General features: G+C 40.7%; 1 protein-coding gene across 8 annotated transcripts in view; it reads right to left on the minus strand.

Moving 5' to 3' along the window:
* Positions 1 to 677: 677 nt before the first annotated feature.
* The window catches only part of UTRN (utrophin), a 500,702-nt gene continuing 484,669 nt past the window's right edge, over positions 678 to 16,710 (minus strand). For 5 of the 8 annotated variants that reach the window (XM_088023855.1, XM_088023858.1, XM_088023856.1 and 2 more), the window contains 5 exons: positions 15,241 to 15,399; positions 14,620 to 14,860; positions 11,825 to 11,933; positions 10,103 to 10,195; positions 678 to 2,709 (listed from right to left, as the gene is read on the minus strand). In XM_088023855.1, coding sequence (XP_087879981.1) covers positions 2,621 to 2,709; positions 10,103 to 10,195; positions 11,825 to 11,933; positions 14,620 to 14,860; positions 15,241 to 15,399 — 691 coding nt within the window. In that variant the 3' untranslated portion in view covers positions 678 to 2,620. Of the gene's footprint in view, positions 2,710 to 4,875; positions 4,899 to 10,102; positions 10,196 to 11,824; positions 11,934 to 14,619; positions 14,861 to 15,240; positions 15,400 to 16,710 lie in introns of all 8 variants that reach the window. The other 3 variants (XM_028121447.2, XM_028121445.2, XM_088023854.1) reach the window with 2 other exon arrangements.

Genomic DNA, 16,710 nt, shown 5'->3' on the forward strand with positions numbered 1-16,710 from the left:
TTTCCATTTTTAAGTACCTACTCAATAGATCACTGGAACTCAACAATTGTTTCCTTAGGAATATTTAATGTGAATATTACTTTGGGGTAGACAAGATGTTTGAAATGTATATTCATTAGAATATATTCATTTTATTTTAACAAATTACATGTTTGGGGATTTTTCTATTTCATAGAGAGCTTTTACTTTCAGAATCAAGTAATACAATTCTCAGCACTATTTCCCATGGGATGGCTTCAGGAAGGGATTAAACCCACTACCAGGATGGTTAAAATTCAGTGCACATGTAAAAAGCACATTATTTAAGGGCATGAGGCTAAAAGTGGATTTGGAAGAGTAATCAAGTAAATACCAACAGCACCTAAGTTACTAAAACAGAAGCCCAGTAGGGCTTCACGTACATGTTCTTAACATCCAACATTATTTTTTCCCTATCTATGAGCTTTCTATTTGTAAAGGAAATTGAGAATTATATAAATAAGAGAGAAGAGAGGGACACAGAGAAAGAATGAGACAATGAGAACAAGAGGAAGGATGTATTAGTGGGTATGAGAGGAAGCAGAGGAAAATGTGCAGATTTATCAGTATAGAGGCTCTTTTTATATTTTATTTTCATATATGTACACTCAAAGCTCAGAGTCCATCAATGAACACAGCTGAAGAATATCAAAGTCATCTTGTGTTAAAATTACTTTTATTCAGGATGAAAAATACAACATGTAACCAGATTAGATGATAGTCTATGATTAGTTCTTTACCACATATTTCAAAAGAACTACATACTTATTTCCCCTTGTTGTTACTGTGATATATTTCTTTTTTATTTAGTATTACTTAGAAGGTTACAATGTAGTGTTTTCTGTAGCTTTTCCTTAATAGCAGAGAGACTTGTTGCATACAATTACAAGCAGAAAAAAATGAATACATATTTTTTTCAAAGTAAGAACAAGGAAGACACCAAATCTACAACTTGTAGTTCAGAGTTCAGGGAAAGTTTTTTTTTTTTTTTCTTTAAATAGGTGCTTTTCTTGGGTTTGATGTGGCCCGATAAAAGCTCTAGATTTTGCAGACTGTAGCGGCATAAAGCTATTTCCAACACAATGGATGAAGATGGATCTGAGGTAGAAAGGTGGTCATGGCTTTCCTCTTATATAAAACAATTTTCTTCTCAAAATATCTATGCTGCAAATAGACACCCTTGCCCCCCAACCCACCCAAACTATTCTAAAAGAATAGCAATTTCTAACTTTAAGCCTCCTTCTGGCCAAATCCCAGGTCAAGAGAACCCAAAGTTAAAATGTCCTGATGTTTTAAATGCACGTATGCTTGAATCAAAACACATTATTTTCACTTTTTTTTGGTTTTCTCTACATTTGGTGATTACATAACATGTTTCAACTGAATCAATTGAATGTTAAATCAGAAGCTGAACCAAACATCTAACTGAATGTACTCAAAGGTACAGGCAGGGGTACCACCACCTAAGTATTAATTTCATTCCTCTCTGGAAGCAGTGACATAGGCTTTTGATAAACATCCTTTCCGAATATATTGATCAAATGAAAAGTAATAAAAAATGTAATCCTTCACCCAAAAGGTAACATGAAACATGCATTAAATTTGTGTCTGCTGTCAGAAAGAAAACGACTGGTAATTTCAAGAATTACAAGTGGCTTGCGTATACATAAACAAAAATAAAATTCTCTTCAAGGGAATTAAAGACAAAGATGTGTCCTGGTAGCACAATTAAGTAAAGGTCTGCTGTGTATTTAATGATGAAAATCAAGACTTTGCAACTAAGGAAAGACTATCCCACGTTTTGTTTCTATGTCAAAATGAAACTAGACTTAAATGGGTAACCTTTGGTGAAATGATCTTTGAGATGATTATAATCCTGCTTTGAGTCTCCTCTATCATATAGATTGGGACACAAAATAAAGAAATCAAGACCTACTTACGTAGAGCAGGGAAATAAAATGCAGGAAAGAAATCCTAATGGGAATGTCAGGTAGGCCCCGCAGGACTTTTACTGTGCTTATCCGAGTGGCCACTAAAGAACTGAAGTGCATGACGTCAAATAAAGTTAAGCGGTATACACAGAGATGTAGCCCAATTCATGTACATAAATATTTGATTGAAATACATGAACTTAATAATTTGGCCAAATCATGGAAACCAATACAAGGAAATCTATTTGGTCATGGGGCTGATGAATTATAAATAACCAAAACATAATGGTAAAAGAGTGGAAAAAAATAAATGAAGTTATAGTACAAGGTTAATATGAAGGAATGTAAAAATGTAACATTGTTTTCTAATTCTTATGCAATTTTTGTCATGGTTATTAAAAAGACGGTATCATATTAGAAAGCCCCCACCCACTTTCCCAATGCTGTATACAGTATACAAATCAGTGACAAATGTATTACTGTTTCCAAATACCACTCTGTTCATTAATTTACAGTTGCATAGAAAGGGAAGAAGAAGACAATAAACAATAATATATGATTATTATAAAAACAAAATATCCTTTTCTCTTTGGATAGTCAGTGTTTACTCCTTCAGTAGAACACACAGTCAGCACTCAACAGCATGTTTCAAGGAGCCATGGAGCTTCTAATTAAATGGAATTTGGAATTGGCATTTGCTGAAAAGGGCAATACTGGAAGTCAGGAAATGTCAGTTGGCTTGATGGATACTTCACATTGCCTGCAGGAAGGGAAACAGTCCTGTCAGAACAACATTTACATAGAACATTCCAGGTAGGAGGGACCTGTCAACCCTTCTGAGAAATAAAAGTGCTTCTTTCAGAACAAGTCAAATCCCATTTTGCTGTGTTTGAAGGGGACCCTCTACTGACCTGTGACTTTTGCTCCCCAGGATAAGGTCTTTCTCTTTTATGCTGAAGGCATCTAGTTTGCTTTTTATCACTGCAGCCAACAGACCTCTCTGTTTGGAAGACTTTTCTCTTGCCCAGGCTGGAAACCAGGGCCATTGTACATAGGCCAGAGAAGATATAAATCTGGGCCACACTCAGGGGAGTGGCATCAGTCTTTTAAAGAGAATGTCAAACAGCTGGATCCATCATCATCAAAGTCTATGTCCTTCAGTTCTTCTCTGCATCCTCCAGTTGCTTGCTCTAATCAATACCTGGATCTCCCTTGAAGCCAGCTTCCTCCACAGCCTTCTCACACATGTAACTGTTTATCTCCTATACCCTTCATATATTTTGGATAACTGCTTTCTAGGTCCACACTATGTTTTTTCAGGCCTTTTTCTCTCTCTCCCCACTCAACTTTGAATCTCATGCCATCAGACTATACCACCCACTATACAGTCATCTTCTGACCCCTTGGGTCATCTTCCCTTACTTTTGAAGAATGGTTCACTGTCATCAAGCTAAAACTATGTTTAAATCTTAGTCATTTCAATACCCACATAGATGATTCTTCCAAAACTCTGGCCTCTCAGTTCCTCGAGCTCCTCTCCTCCAGTGAACCTGTCCTCCACCCTTGTCAGCCACGCACACTTCCAATGGACCATCACCTATACCTCAACCCCTCCAACACTTCAATTTACAATCATCCTTCCTTCTGACAACTACCCATACTTTACCACTCACTTCCATTTGGACCCCAACTCCATCCACCCGTTGCTACCACAATCCATTGCTCCTCCCGCCATTTTTTCTGTCTCCAGCACCTAAAATGTCATCACTTCTTTTCCTCCAAGCTTAGATACCTGGTTCAATCATTATCAGCAGAGGCAGCATTATCTGCCTCTTCCCTTGAATTGTTGCACCCTCTCAGCCAAACCATGACTTCAACTCTGGTTAAATGCCACACTCAGCTGACTCTGGTGCTTGTGCTTATGAACTTGAATGTGGCCAGGAGATAACACACAGCCTTGCAGATGGCCTCACATTAAGTTCATAGGCAGGCACCAGAAGTCATGCCGAATGCTGCCTCGCCATCATACTACCTCCCTGCCCATGATCTCCTGACCTCCAAGCAGCTAGGGCACATCGTCCACTCTCTCCTCACACCTAGGATACCTCCTCCTGTCCTCAACCTCTGCTGAAGCTCTGGCTTCCGATTCACTGAGACAACAGAAGCAGTCAGAAGACTGTTCCTCACTGAGCTCTCACCTCACATCTCATGAGCTCACACCTCACATCTGCTGATTGACTTGAGATTTCCTTTCCTTCCCTCCGGGTTCTAAAGACCACTTGTCTGTGCTTCTCATGAAGACCCGAGACCCTCTTGCCATTAAGACAATGACAACATCAGAAGGTTAAAGATTCATAAACAAGTTCAGGAAAGAAAATGTTCTCCAAAGATGGTCTGTGGTCTCGTGGCTCCTTAGCACTGAGTGCACCTGATAAGGAAAACACTGCCAAGTATAAAGGTATAGCTGCCGACCTTTCTCAGTAAATTCCTCCCCTCCCCTCCTCAGTGAAGGTCTAAAAGAAAAATCAACACATCCACCCCCGCAAAGTAACAAAAACACTTTGGGTACTGCTGCAGTCACTATTTTTAAGTCAATGTTTTGTGCTAGCTGCCCTAAGTACAAATCTGGGAGAACAGGGGTCAGCCAGATCTATCCAGAGTGACTTTGCACAGTGCACATGGGGCCAGTGAAAAGCTGTTGGAACACAAAGGGTCAGGCGGTTGGTATTTTGGGGCTTCTGGAAGAACTGGCTTCAGAGGGGATCCCCCTCCCCAGACTGACAGAATTAACTAACATTTAAATGTCAAGCCAGTCTGCTAATTTACATGGGGAATAACGTCTAGCACTAAAATCAAAAACAGCTCATCTGCTTACTCTAGGTTGTGATCAACAATCTCTGAGCCAGTCAACCCCATTAACTCTTACCTGTGGCCTGCTGGGGAGATTGGCTGAAAGAGAAAAAAAAAAGAAATCATTGAAGGCCCTCTGGTTGCCTTGCTGACCCCCGCTCTAAACTGGGGGGGTGCCCAGCTCCCAACTGTTAAATGGGTGCTAATAAGAAAATAAGAAACAGGCTTTGGTTTTTCTTTCTTTTTCTTTCCCTCTCTCTCTCTCTCTCTTTTTTTTTTTTTTTGGCTAGATGCTTTAACAAAGACTAGTTTCTTTTCCCTAGTTTCTCATATTCTATGTCCTTTAAGATATAAAAGTTCTACCAAAATATGCAAAACATATGCTGGCTCTCTCAAATAAGTACACACCAAAGCATCAGTGAATAATTCGTTTTGAAAAAAAAATCTCAAAATTTCCTATTGAAATCATGCCATATATTTGGTTTATGTCTCCGAACAGAGCAAGTTCTGCATAGTTTGCTGAACAGCACAAATTCTGACTAACAGATGACGAAGGAAATGAAGAGGCATGCGTCTTCAGTTTCTGCCCATCCTGGCTCACCCTGGCCCCAAAGGCCTAGGAAACTGGTGGCAACGTGTTTGCCTCCAACAAAGCGCTGGCCTCACCCTTGGTCGTCTCGTGGGCACTTAGGCTAATCGCTGTGCCTTGGAGGGGCCCAGCTGGAGAAGGTGGACTATGGTGACAGATTCGCCTTTGCAGCTGAGCAGTCCATTCCTTCCTGGTTACAGAAAGCGTGGCCAGCAGAATTGATCGGGTGGGCATTGTGAGGACGGGCATAGGCAGCTGGGTCGGGGGATGTTCTGCCCCTGCCAGGATGGTAACATCTGTTCTGGGTCAAATAAGAATTGTCCCTAATCATCTACCATGTTGCATACCTTCCATCTCTCATTTTTTTGTGCTGAGGGGAAAGAAATGAGAGCTCCATGACCACGCAGTGGGTGCTTTGTGAGAAAAACAGAGTAAACAAGAAGGGCAACTTTATGATGCCTGGAGGGAAAGTGTGAGGCCGCCCCCCCCCCCATACCTGGGGGAAGAATGAGGCTAAAATTCAGCCTAGTCCTACCGGATACACAAGTTACAGCAGGAAAACACAAGAGTGGATGTCCTTCCCACTGAGCTACACGGAGGGAGCGCTCCGCTGCCTTAGAATCAAGTACACCACAGACACCTACAATTCTCTTCTGCATAACAAACAGCCAGCCCCAACCAGAAATCAAATCCATGTTGCTCCAAATCAGCATCATTAACCCTAGAGCTATTTATCTATTTAATTTTATTTTAAGTAGACTCCACACCCAGTGTGGAGCCCAACGCGGGGCTTGGACTCATGACCGTGAGATCGGGACCTGAGCTGAGCTCAGGAAGGAGTTGGACACTTAACCAACTGAGCCACCCACTAAGCGCCCCTAACCCGACAGCTTTTTATCAGATAAAAGGCTATGAGTACTCCCCTGAACAAACCGCACACATCTATTTAAAAGAAACCAGGAAATCCTTGCATTTTAGTAGGTTTTGAGTTTGTGATGAATGTCACTCAAGTTTAATAAACATGGGCAATTCACAGTGAAAATATGCCTGTAGATAAAAAATAATTTTAAAAGCCTTTAACGGTCTGTCAGCCAAAAATATTCAGTCCTAGGATCCTGTATATTTGGATGACATAAATGAAAAAACTGAGAGGAATTTACATAAAAAGAAATGTTAGAGCAGGCGGTGAAAATTTTAGTTATGTACATTAGTTAATGGGCACCACAGTGAAATTCCCTTCATTAACGCCTTGTCGAGAAAAGATGAAAATGCCTTCCTCTCGGCTCTGAAACTTAATGTAAATAATTAAAAGAAGACTTCAAAAGGTCATAATTCAAGGATGTGATCAGGAACAACTGGGATATTAATTTGAGACAGAAATTCTAAAGTGTTATGTGCTACAGTATACAGACTCAGAAAAAAAAAAGGCCATGCTTAAGTAGGCAATTCATGCAATTAGGATTTATGAATACAGTTTCGTTTTAATTCCAGGATTGCCGGGAGTGTAAATTCACTTGTGACCATGCTAATTTTTAATCCACAAAGGATCAAAAGTCAAGATTAACATGCAGATCAATTCACTGAATGTGGGTGACAAGCAGTCTTAAAGTTCTCATTAGTAACAGGGGCTCAAGGGATTGGTTTGGCATTGGGAGAGGGCCAATCCGATTTGCTTAGAAAAATCCTCTAAAGGTGGTCAGGAAGCTTTGGGAATGCAAAGGTTTATTAAAAGATTTGCTAGCTGAGCAACTTAAAAGGGGCAACAAAGCAAATGAATCCTATAAACCTTCTATGTACTACCTAGGGAAACTTTACCAATTAAGTCTTCCTGGTTAGAAAATGTAATCATTCATTCATTCAATTCAGAAGCATGTATTGGGCACAAAGTCTAAGTCAGGTGCTATTTCTATTCTGCATCAATTTTTAAAAGGTTTAATTACTTTAGATGCAATTTAAAAAATATGTATCAATTTTATAAATAAGTAAATTCACCCTTTATTTCTAGGGAAAACTGTTCTTACCTTGGAGATTTTTATATTATCAAAGCAAAATATAGAATATAAATATGAGCAAGAGCAGACTAGAGCCAAATAGCAGAACTTCAGAAATCAAAAATAATAAGATGTAAAATTCAGAGGACTCTAAAAGACACTGGTCATCATCATTTCTTACATGGGAACACTTGAACTCTTCAAAATAACACATGACTAGTAATGCTCATGCACGGAAAATTATAATTAATGTTAAATATTTGTGAATGTACAAACTTAAGACTAGGAGAACATGGGGCCAGTGTCCCATGAAGGAACCTTAGGGCTCCACAACCCACCTTCACAACCCAAAAGGGCATGGGTGGTGAGGGCACCAGACAAAGTGGAAGCTTAACCTGTCGTGTACGTCCCACTGAAAGTATACACTCTTCTCAGGGAGCAATGATATCTGTTAATCGTTAATGAGATTCCAGCCAACAGGAATTTTATATTTATCTTTAAGGGAGGCCATAAAATGAGATGAAAATACTCATCTCTTTTTTTCACTCATTTTTGCCTTATTCTTATGATTATTATTTGTGTTTAATTATATTCTCTTCTAAAATAAGACAGATTAGTCTTTTATAATATCTAGATATGAGAATACAGTATGGAAAAGATTTAAGAGTCACTGCTTTATGTCAAACTTTAAAAAAAGATACACCATGAATTTTTAATATAAAAATGTTAATATGGAAACTACACATCTGTGTAGTCACTGTAGAGCATTAAATTAAACATACTTCCTATCCTAACTCTCACTGCCAACTGACTTTCAAATTGAACATGTCCATCATGACATTTAAATGCAAACTTCTAAACAGGCTTTGATTTATAGAATTTGTTCTTAACTAATTATTAACGTATTTGGATTCAAGCTGAACTAAAAAGTAATTCCATTTAGAAATATAATCTTGAAATTCTAGGTTTTTATGGTGACTATGATGAGTTCTTATCTAGCCATTAAGCAACATACGACTCAGAATCAAAATCTCTAGAAAACAAAAAACAAACAAACAAACAAAAAATCTCTAGAAAACCCAATCTTAGTATCAAAGATGTAACCTGCTCATCTACTGTGGCTATTAGAGAGCCTAGAATAGATGCAATGATCTGATAGCATACGGGCTTCAACTGACCCTCTTTAGCCTTTGTGAGACTCTAGGGGCCAAAAAAGTGTGTGTATGTGCATGCATATGTGGGCACACACATTTGCACATGTGGGCACGTGTTTTTTGGGGAGTGCGTGTGGGGACTGACATATAGTAAATACAGTTCAGGAAACTTGGAGAAGGATAATCACAGATAATGAATGGAAAACGACACATTCCCAAATATAAATATATTTATGTGCTTGTGGAAACTGTACTATGTCCTTTAGGCAAATACTTCTGAAAATTCAGGGAAGACTATATTTCAAATAGCTATTTCCACTTCCTGCTAATGATGGCATTTTTATAAACTGTAGAGTTGTATTAGTTGAAGCATATTTTTAAATGAAGTCAATATATCTTATTTAACTACCTTCCTGGTAATGCCTTTTTTCATAACTTTGGATGGTATTTGCTGAGGACAGGATGGAAAAGGGTGATATGAGAAGCTGTTTCATATATGTACCACCATACATAATACATACAGTAGCATATGTACATACTAAAATCTTAATTTAGTGGCTGCCTAGATTTAAAAATCAATTTGAGAGGAAACCACCCTAAAAATTATAAATAATATATTCCTAGTTCTTTAAAAGATTATTTAAAATAAACTGCAGCATCAAGTAGTATGCATGCATGCAAGTAAACAGCTTCTGTTTGAAATAGCACAAGTGATTCTGGTGAGAGCTCACTGTGAGGTGACAGGAGGCTGAAGTCAAAAAGTTTGGGGAAAAAAAATCAATAAGTAACATTATGTAATTTCCTCTGGGATTTGGACTGCTTTCATTTGATTATTTTCTGGCTCTTGGTAGTTCATATGGAAAAGTCACAGGGTCATAATCTGTGACGCCTTCAGTTATTTGGCCTTTATGCAGTGACTGTTTGATTCCATGAGGAAAGAAACCAGAAGAAAGAAAATAAAAGAGAAAAACAATTCTGAAAGTAATCCCCTTCCGGAACTGAATCTGATGACATCAGCGAACAATGTCTGAAGCCAAGAGAGTGGGGTGGGGGTGCCTGGCTGGCTTAGTCTGGAACCTGCGACTCCTGATCTCGGGGTTGTGGGTTCGGGCCCCACCTTGGGTGTAGAGATGACTTAAAAATAAAATCTTCAAAAAAAAAAAAGATAGGGAATTACATCAGAAAAGGTTATTTTCATGCTTTGTTTGGTGTGCTGCTAAAAGCTCTTTTTTGAAGTAATAACACATTTCTTACTAGAGTTTGCCCTGGACAGGAAGCTTCTTACAAAGGGGCTTGTCTCATTTGCCTTCACATTACCATCCATCAGGCACAATGAAACCTCTCAAGGAGCAGGACTCTCACTGCCCCCCAGGGACGTGATGGTATCTCGGTCGAGCTTCATTCGCTTTGTCGACATGTAGAATGTTTGATTTATTTCTAAATAATATTCAATCCTGTTTCTTCTATTGGTTTTTGCTCTCTCACCAAAGAAGACAAAGGGCCCCAAAGCAAGATAAAAGACCTGGAAGGGAACAGCGTCGTGGTGGTGTGGGGATCCTTCATACTCACGGCAGCAAGATGGAAAAGTACTGGTGATCTGCTCCATAAACTCCGTGAGGTCCGTGCCGGTGTCGTGTGGGGGAGACAGCAGGTCCTCCGCTGCTGTGACAGCAGAGAAAAAGAACAACAGACGGTTTTGAAAGGACGGTCCGGCCTTCCACCAAAACCCAACATCGGGAGAAAATACTAATCCTGGCCTCTAAACATCAACGTGAAAATCATTCTCCTTGAAAACAACAATTTTAGGGAATAATACCAAAACCATGTTTGTATCAATTTGTTGCTAATATAATTTCTTATCAATAAAATGTATTTAGATGTTTCTATTGGAAGATTCCATGTGCCAGGGGAACATCTATGAGTGAAAAATAAGTAATGTGGTTATATTATTTTAATGTATTAGACAGAATTCCATTATTTTGCATTCTAGGTGTTTTTCACATAAAAAAACCTCTCAGTTTCTTTTTCCTTCCTTCTTTCTTCTTGGAGAGTCTGGCGTGGGCTAGCTTATGCTGCCACAAATCTAGAGGTGTTTTAGAAGGTACTTTTTACTTTGATGGTTTTTATTCTACAACCAATAAATAGCAAAATAATTCACTTACTTAAAACAATGAAATAACACTAATATTTTTGGTTTTCTTCTGGCTAATGTAGCAAAAGATATCTTATAAACAAATTAATTTGGTTAAAATATGTGGTCCTCAGTAGCATTTTAGAACTTAAATTTCATCAATAACAAGATGTCATTCCTGAATGCTGGTTGACAGAGCCCTTCCTAACAGCAGTGACAGGCCCCTCTGTCACCAACAACAGGCTGGGTGAGACCTTGGCCTCAGATGGGTGGCAATGTTTATAGGGACTAGCATGGAAAAAGCAGAATAATCAGTTCCCAGACCTGGGCAGAGAAAACCATGTTTGGTATAATATACTTTAGGATTATATTCTGAATATGCACAAATACAAATTTTAGAGACAGAAAATATATTTAAAACAAAAGAATCAGGGCGCCTGGGTGGCTCAGTTGGTTAAGCGACTGCCTTTGGCTCAGGTCGTGATCCTGGAGTCCCGGGATCGAGTCCTGCATCAGGCTCCCTGCTCAGCAGGGAGTCTGCTTCTCCCTCTGACCCTCTTCCCTCTCGTGCTCTCTATCTCTCAAATAAATAAATAAAATCTTTAAAAAAAAAAACACACAAACAAAAGAATCATTCTGTGGGCAAAGCAAAAAATAAATTGTTGCTCATCCCAAAAAGAAAGAGCACTTTTTTCATCTTTTGCCAAAATTCAATCCACTACTACACATTATATAAGCAAATACATTATAGATGATTACTCTAAAATGTTTGCTTTTTGGGTGTTGTTAAAATGTCTTTGTAACGCAGCTAAGCATAAAGAGAATATGAAACTCCTTTCTTTATGCTCTAAGGCCCCGGTGAGTAAGAACACTATTTAAAATGAAAGACAGGGGCGCCTGGGTGGCTCAGTGGGTCAAGCAGCTGCCTTCGGCTGGGGTCATGATCTCAGGGTCCTGGGATCAAGCCCCACATCGGGCTCCCTGCTCAGTGGGGAGTCTGCTTCTGCCTCTCCCTCTGCCTGCCGCTCTCCCTGCTTGAGCTCTGTCAAATAAATAAATAAAATATTTTTTAAAAATTAAAAAAAAAAAAAAGACAGACAAACAAATGGCGAAGTTCAGAGCAGAGCGGGAGAGTTAGCCAGCTCTTTGGGAACACCAACCTGCTTGGTGGAACTGAGGGCCAGGGTCAGGATCCAGTGAGTAGCTCAGGGCAGACTGCTGAGGTGAAGCCCAGGGGGAGACGCCGTTGATTCGGGAATCAGATTCCGGCTGCAATCACATTCAGAGGTTAAATTAACAGAGGTTAAAGCAGAGGAAGGACTCAAACAACTGCTAAGGGAAACATTTTTGTTTCTGACCTCCATGTTTAATTAAATCACACTGAGTTCTTTGGCCACAGACAATACCTGTTTTCATCAGTTTGGTAGGCTCACCGGTACTTCCCCTGAGTACTGATGGTCCATCCCCTTCATTCTGGGCTCCTTGAAGAGCTCGGTTGGTTATAATGTGAGATTTACTTACCAGTGTCAGCTTCATCCCTCAATTTTTCTCTCTGTGATTCTCAACCAAGTGAATTTAAAAAAGGTTTCACTCATCTTTAAAAAAGGAGCACGGCTTCTCATACAATAAATTTACCCAATTTCAAAATCAGCTCATTTCTTTATTTAAATCAATATTTACAGGTAACACTGGAGAGGTAAGGACACAACTTTGGATTCACATACTGGAATTCAAATTCCACCACTCAGAACCTACCTAATTCTGAGCAAATTTTATAACCTTCTATGCCTTAGATTCTTTATTTATAAACTGGGTGTGGTAAAAGGAATGCCTGTGTCAAAGGAATTTGTGAGGAGGTTGATCAGTTAGTATTTCCACTGAGATTAGAACAGAATCTGACACACAGCAAATACTTTGTAAATCTACTCTGCACAAAGCTTGGAAATGGTGCCTGACACATTGACAAGTATGTGCTCAAATTAGACAATGTGATCCATTTTACAGGGAATGCAGAAATTACGATGTTTTTTATGCTGGGTTTTCCATTAAATTTATATTAGTTGAAGTCTGGTGGTTTTGCCAGTTGTTACTGTCAGGTGAATTTTCCATCTACTTCTGGCATTCATGCTAAATCATTAAGAAGAGATAGAGGTCCACAGTCTGGGATATACCGAGTCATTTAGATATCAGCTATCTCTAAAAGCATTACTGTGCAATTATGAAGGCACATGAGCCATTAGGCAGCTCTGTCTACTGGGATGGAGAGAGTCAGGGGAGGGGAGGAGAATAAGGGAAGCAGAAGAGCCGTTAGCTCTCCAACGGGCTATGGCAAATAAAGGTTTCGAGCACGGCTTCCTTCTGCAAAGATTCTGTTGCTGCTCTAGGTTAATAATAACACTTCATATTTTAAATCAGAGATTTCAAGAGAAAACTCATCCCTTACACAGACACCATGGAGAAACTTCAAATTCACAGTGCTTACAATGTGGCACCGGAGAAGACTCAAACAAGAAGGCTTAGGGAAAGCCAGGCTTTGGGGCACTCTAGGGGCACTATGTTTTCTAATGATGCACAATTTGGAGACCCAAAGTAAGCATTCCCTAAAACAGTCTGACGCAAATCCTGACAGTGACAGACACACAGAAAAGTTTATGGCCGAAAGGCGAGATCTGTGGCCTGCTGTGTAGGTAAGGCAGAAATCACACTGTTTTGAATGATTCTGACAAGTTAAAAGATACTGACAGCAACTGTGACAAGATGGTTTTCTGACATTTGAGAAGATCACTGGAGAAAAAGTTGCTTCTGCCTTTGGTTGGAGAAATCATTTCTGGAGAAAGGCATTGCCTATTCACTGCCTGGGGCCCCACACAGCACAGGCCAGAGAAAAAGGCAAAAGATGACATGAATGTTGATGCCAGGGATTCTTCAAGAAAGAGAGAGTCTAGCCCCATCTGTAGGGATTCTACCCAATATGCACCTGCTACCAAGGCATCTTTCTGACTAATTCTGTGACACGACTCCTATTCTTTAACTGCTGGATGTAATCAAGTACTTAGTCCTCTATAGTACTGTGTCTTTATGTGCAATACTATCTTGTTGTATATTGTACTATCTTGTTTTGGCCCCTAATAAGACTGCAAGCAAGAAGAAGGCAAAAATTGTGTCTGATGCTTCTTTCATATCCCAGAGAAGAGTATTTTTTCAAAATTGTGGGCTATTATCCACTGATGAGCTATAAAATTGATTTGGTAGGTGCTGACCAGCACAAAGAAAGAAAAGAGAAAGAGAGGAAAAATGGGAGGGAGGTACACAGAAAGAGATATACAGGAAGGAAGGAAGGGAGGGAGGGAGGGAGGGAGGGAGGGAGGAAAGAAGGAAGGAAGTTAAAAAAATAGAAAATAAGAGATCTTTATAATGGCAATTATTATGTTGTATTCATCACACAGGTATGCATTCATCATAATGTAAGTTGTATTTCTTATTGTCAAGAAAGTGTGCAAGCAATTGCCATAGACCTGGCCTGATGTTAGGAAATGATAGCTGCACCTTAATAAACATCTGTTACTGAATTTCACGAAAATAGCTCCCTGGAAGAAAGGCTTTAGCATACAGAGCGCCAGTGGCTTCCTTCCCTTGCATCTCTACAGCGGTCCCACATGTAATTTACGCAGACGTATGTTACAGGGTCTTTTCCCTTAAAGTATTCAGAGCTGAGAGAGATTTCCGTGTTATAGAAGTATGGGAAATTCCACCTTAAGTGGGGCAAACACACTCTGGGAGCCAGTGGGGGATGGGATGCTTCCATTAGAAGAGTCTAAATTAAGCATGGAGGTGAGAGGCGCCAGTGAGCCTCTCTGCTGACGCTGGACCCCGCCACCGCCCCCCTCCACCCGGCGCCCCGGGGAGACAGGCTGGAAGGGGGTGCGGGCACCACCCCAAGTTTCACACACTCTACCTGCTCCAGCAGCTGGCGAAGGCGGTGGAGTTGAGATTCCAGCTGCTTATTGTGATCTTCTAAGATCTGCATCCTAGCCTCCAGCCGACCTTTGTGCTGCCTGAGAAGTTTTGCTTCTGCTATAAGTTCCGAGTCCTCAGACGTGTGGTGAGGAGACACAACAGAGTCTGGAGGTGACCCGACGGGGAGACCCCTTCTCAGGTGCTGCTCCTTCAGCTGCTCATATTCCACCTGCAGGCTTCTAATGCAGAAAAGGAAAAACCGGAATCACCACTGCGTGCATCGTCTTGTCTCTGAAACTGCCCACGAGCTCCAGATTTAACTCGGGCTCCTTCTTTCTTCTTAGGTAAAAACACGTATTAACAGTGAGACGAGTAAGCACGAACATTATAGCTTTAAGCAGGTGTTCTGACAGACATCACCTGCGAACCCTCACGTGTGTGATCTGCAGCCAGTGCCCCGGCTTGTTAACCTCCTCGAAAACTTTGACCCCATCTGGATTTCTTAGAAAACACTTCGGAAAAGAGAATGGCTAGGGATCATCTTGAAAGTATTATCCAAGAATTTCCCTTCAGAAGTTTGCCCAGGGGCACATGGCTTCCTCTCCCAGGTCAGGCGCACCTTTGTTCTTCCTCCAGGTCGGCAATGATCCGTTCCAGTTCCCCACGTTCTTCCCGTTCTACCGACTTCAGGATCTGAGCTGGACTCTGGGGCTGGCTGACTGGGGACTCCCCTCCAAGCGTCTGACAGTACTGCTGGATGAGGGCATGCTCGTCCTCCCTAGGGAGACAAAACAGACACACTGAGGCGCACATCTGGCGGTTGATGTCTCCGGTTGTAAGGGAAGTAGAAACAATGAGGATGCGGATGGCGGCTGGGCCACGTCTGCCTTAAAGCTCAGTGTTCCTCTAACGTCCCTTTAAAACTTCTAGGCAGGGGACGCCTGGGTGACTCAGCTGGTTAAGCGTCTGCCTTCAGCTCAGGTCATGATCCCAGGGTCCTGGGATGGAGTCCTGCATCGGGCCCCCTTGCTCAGCAGAGGGCCTGTTTCTCCCTCTGCCTGCTGCTCCCCCTGCTTGTGTTCTCTCTTTCTCTGTCAAATAAATAAAATCTTTAAAAAAAAAATAAAAGAATAAAACTCCAGGAAGATATTTATCTAAAAGGTATGTGTGCTACACATACCAACACTTCATGCTTTGCCTTAGACTAACCTGTCTGTATCACAAACCTCAGGAGAGATTCTACTCAGCAGAGGTACCGAAGAAGGTCCACCACTTAGAGTTAATAGAAAAGATACTTTAGGCAAAATCAGCAATTGAATACCAAATGAGTAGATTGAAAGACTTAATTAAAAATAAACTAGACTGTAGACCTCCCAAATTCATATGTGGAAGCCTAACTCCCAGTGTGAGGGCACTTGGAGGTGGGGTCGTTAGGGGGTGATTAAGGTCATGGGGGTGGAGCTTCATGAATAGGACGAGTGCCCTTAGAACAGAGTCCAGAGGGCTGGCTTCCTCTCCCTGCCACATGAAGACAGAGTAAGAAGAGAGCCATCTATGAATGAGGAAGATGGCTCTAACCAGACCCCAAATCTGCTAGGACCTTGATCTTGAACTTCCCAGCCTCCAAAACTGTGATAAATAAATGTTGTTTCGAAGCTGCCTGGCCTGTTGTACTGTGTTATAGCAGCCCACAGGGACTAAGGCCTAAGTTGATTTCACTGGCTTTAGCATTTGGTTGAAAGCCATTTTGTAATGCTCTGTAACCCACGGAAGGGAAGAATATAATCCTTATATTCTTTCATTTAAATAACATAGCAAAAATTCTAACTGTAGATATTTATAAAATACCTGCAGATATTTTACTTGATAGTATCAGCATGTCCTCACTAGGATCAATCATTTTGCACTAAAACAAGAAACTATAGGTACTTAACTTAGACTCTCCTACTTTTCTAACTACTCGTCGAATGGATTAGACATATATCAATCGCGTGGTCGAATCTAACGGTTGACAGAAACAGAAGCATGAGAGAGACAAAATTGGTACATTCTTGAGAAGGAAGTGCTCAGCAGCATGCCTGGGAGCCCT

This window comes from Eumetopias jubatus, unplaced genomic scaffold (assembly GCF_037043125.1).
Source record: "Eumetopias jubatus isolate StellerSeaLion01/CBP00866 unplaced genomic scaffold, mEumJub1_p1.0 scaffold_6, whole genome shotgun sequence".
In the NCBI taxonomy this organism is placed as follows: domain Eukaryota; kingdom Metazoa; phylum Chordata; class Mammalia; order Carnivora; family Otariidae; genus Eumetopias; species Eumetopias jubatus.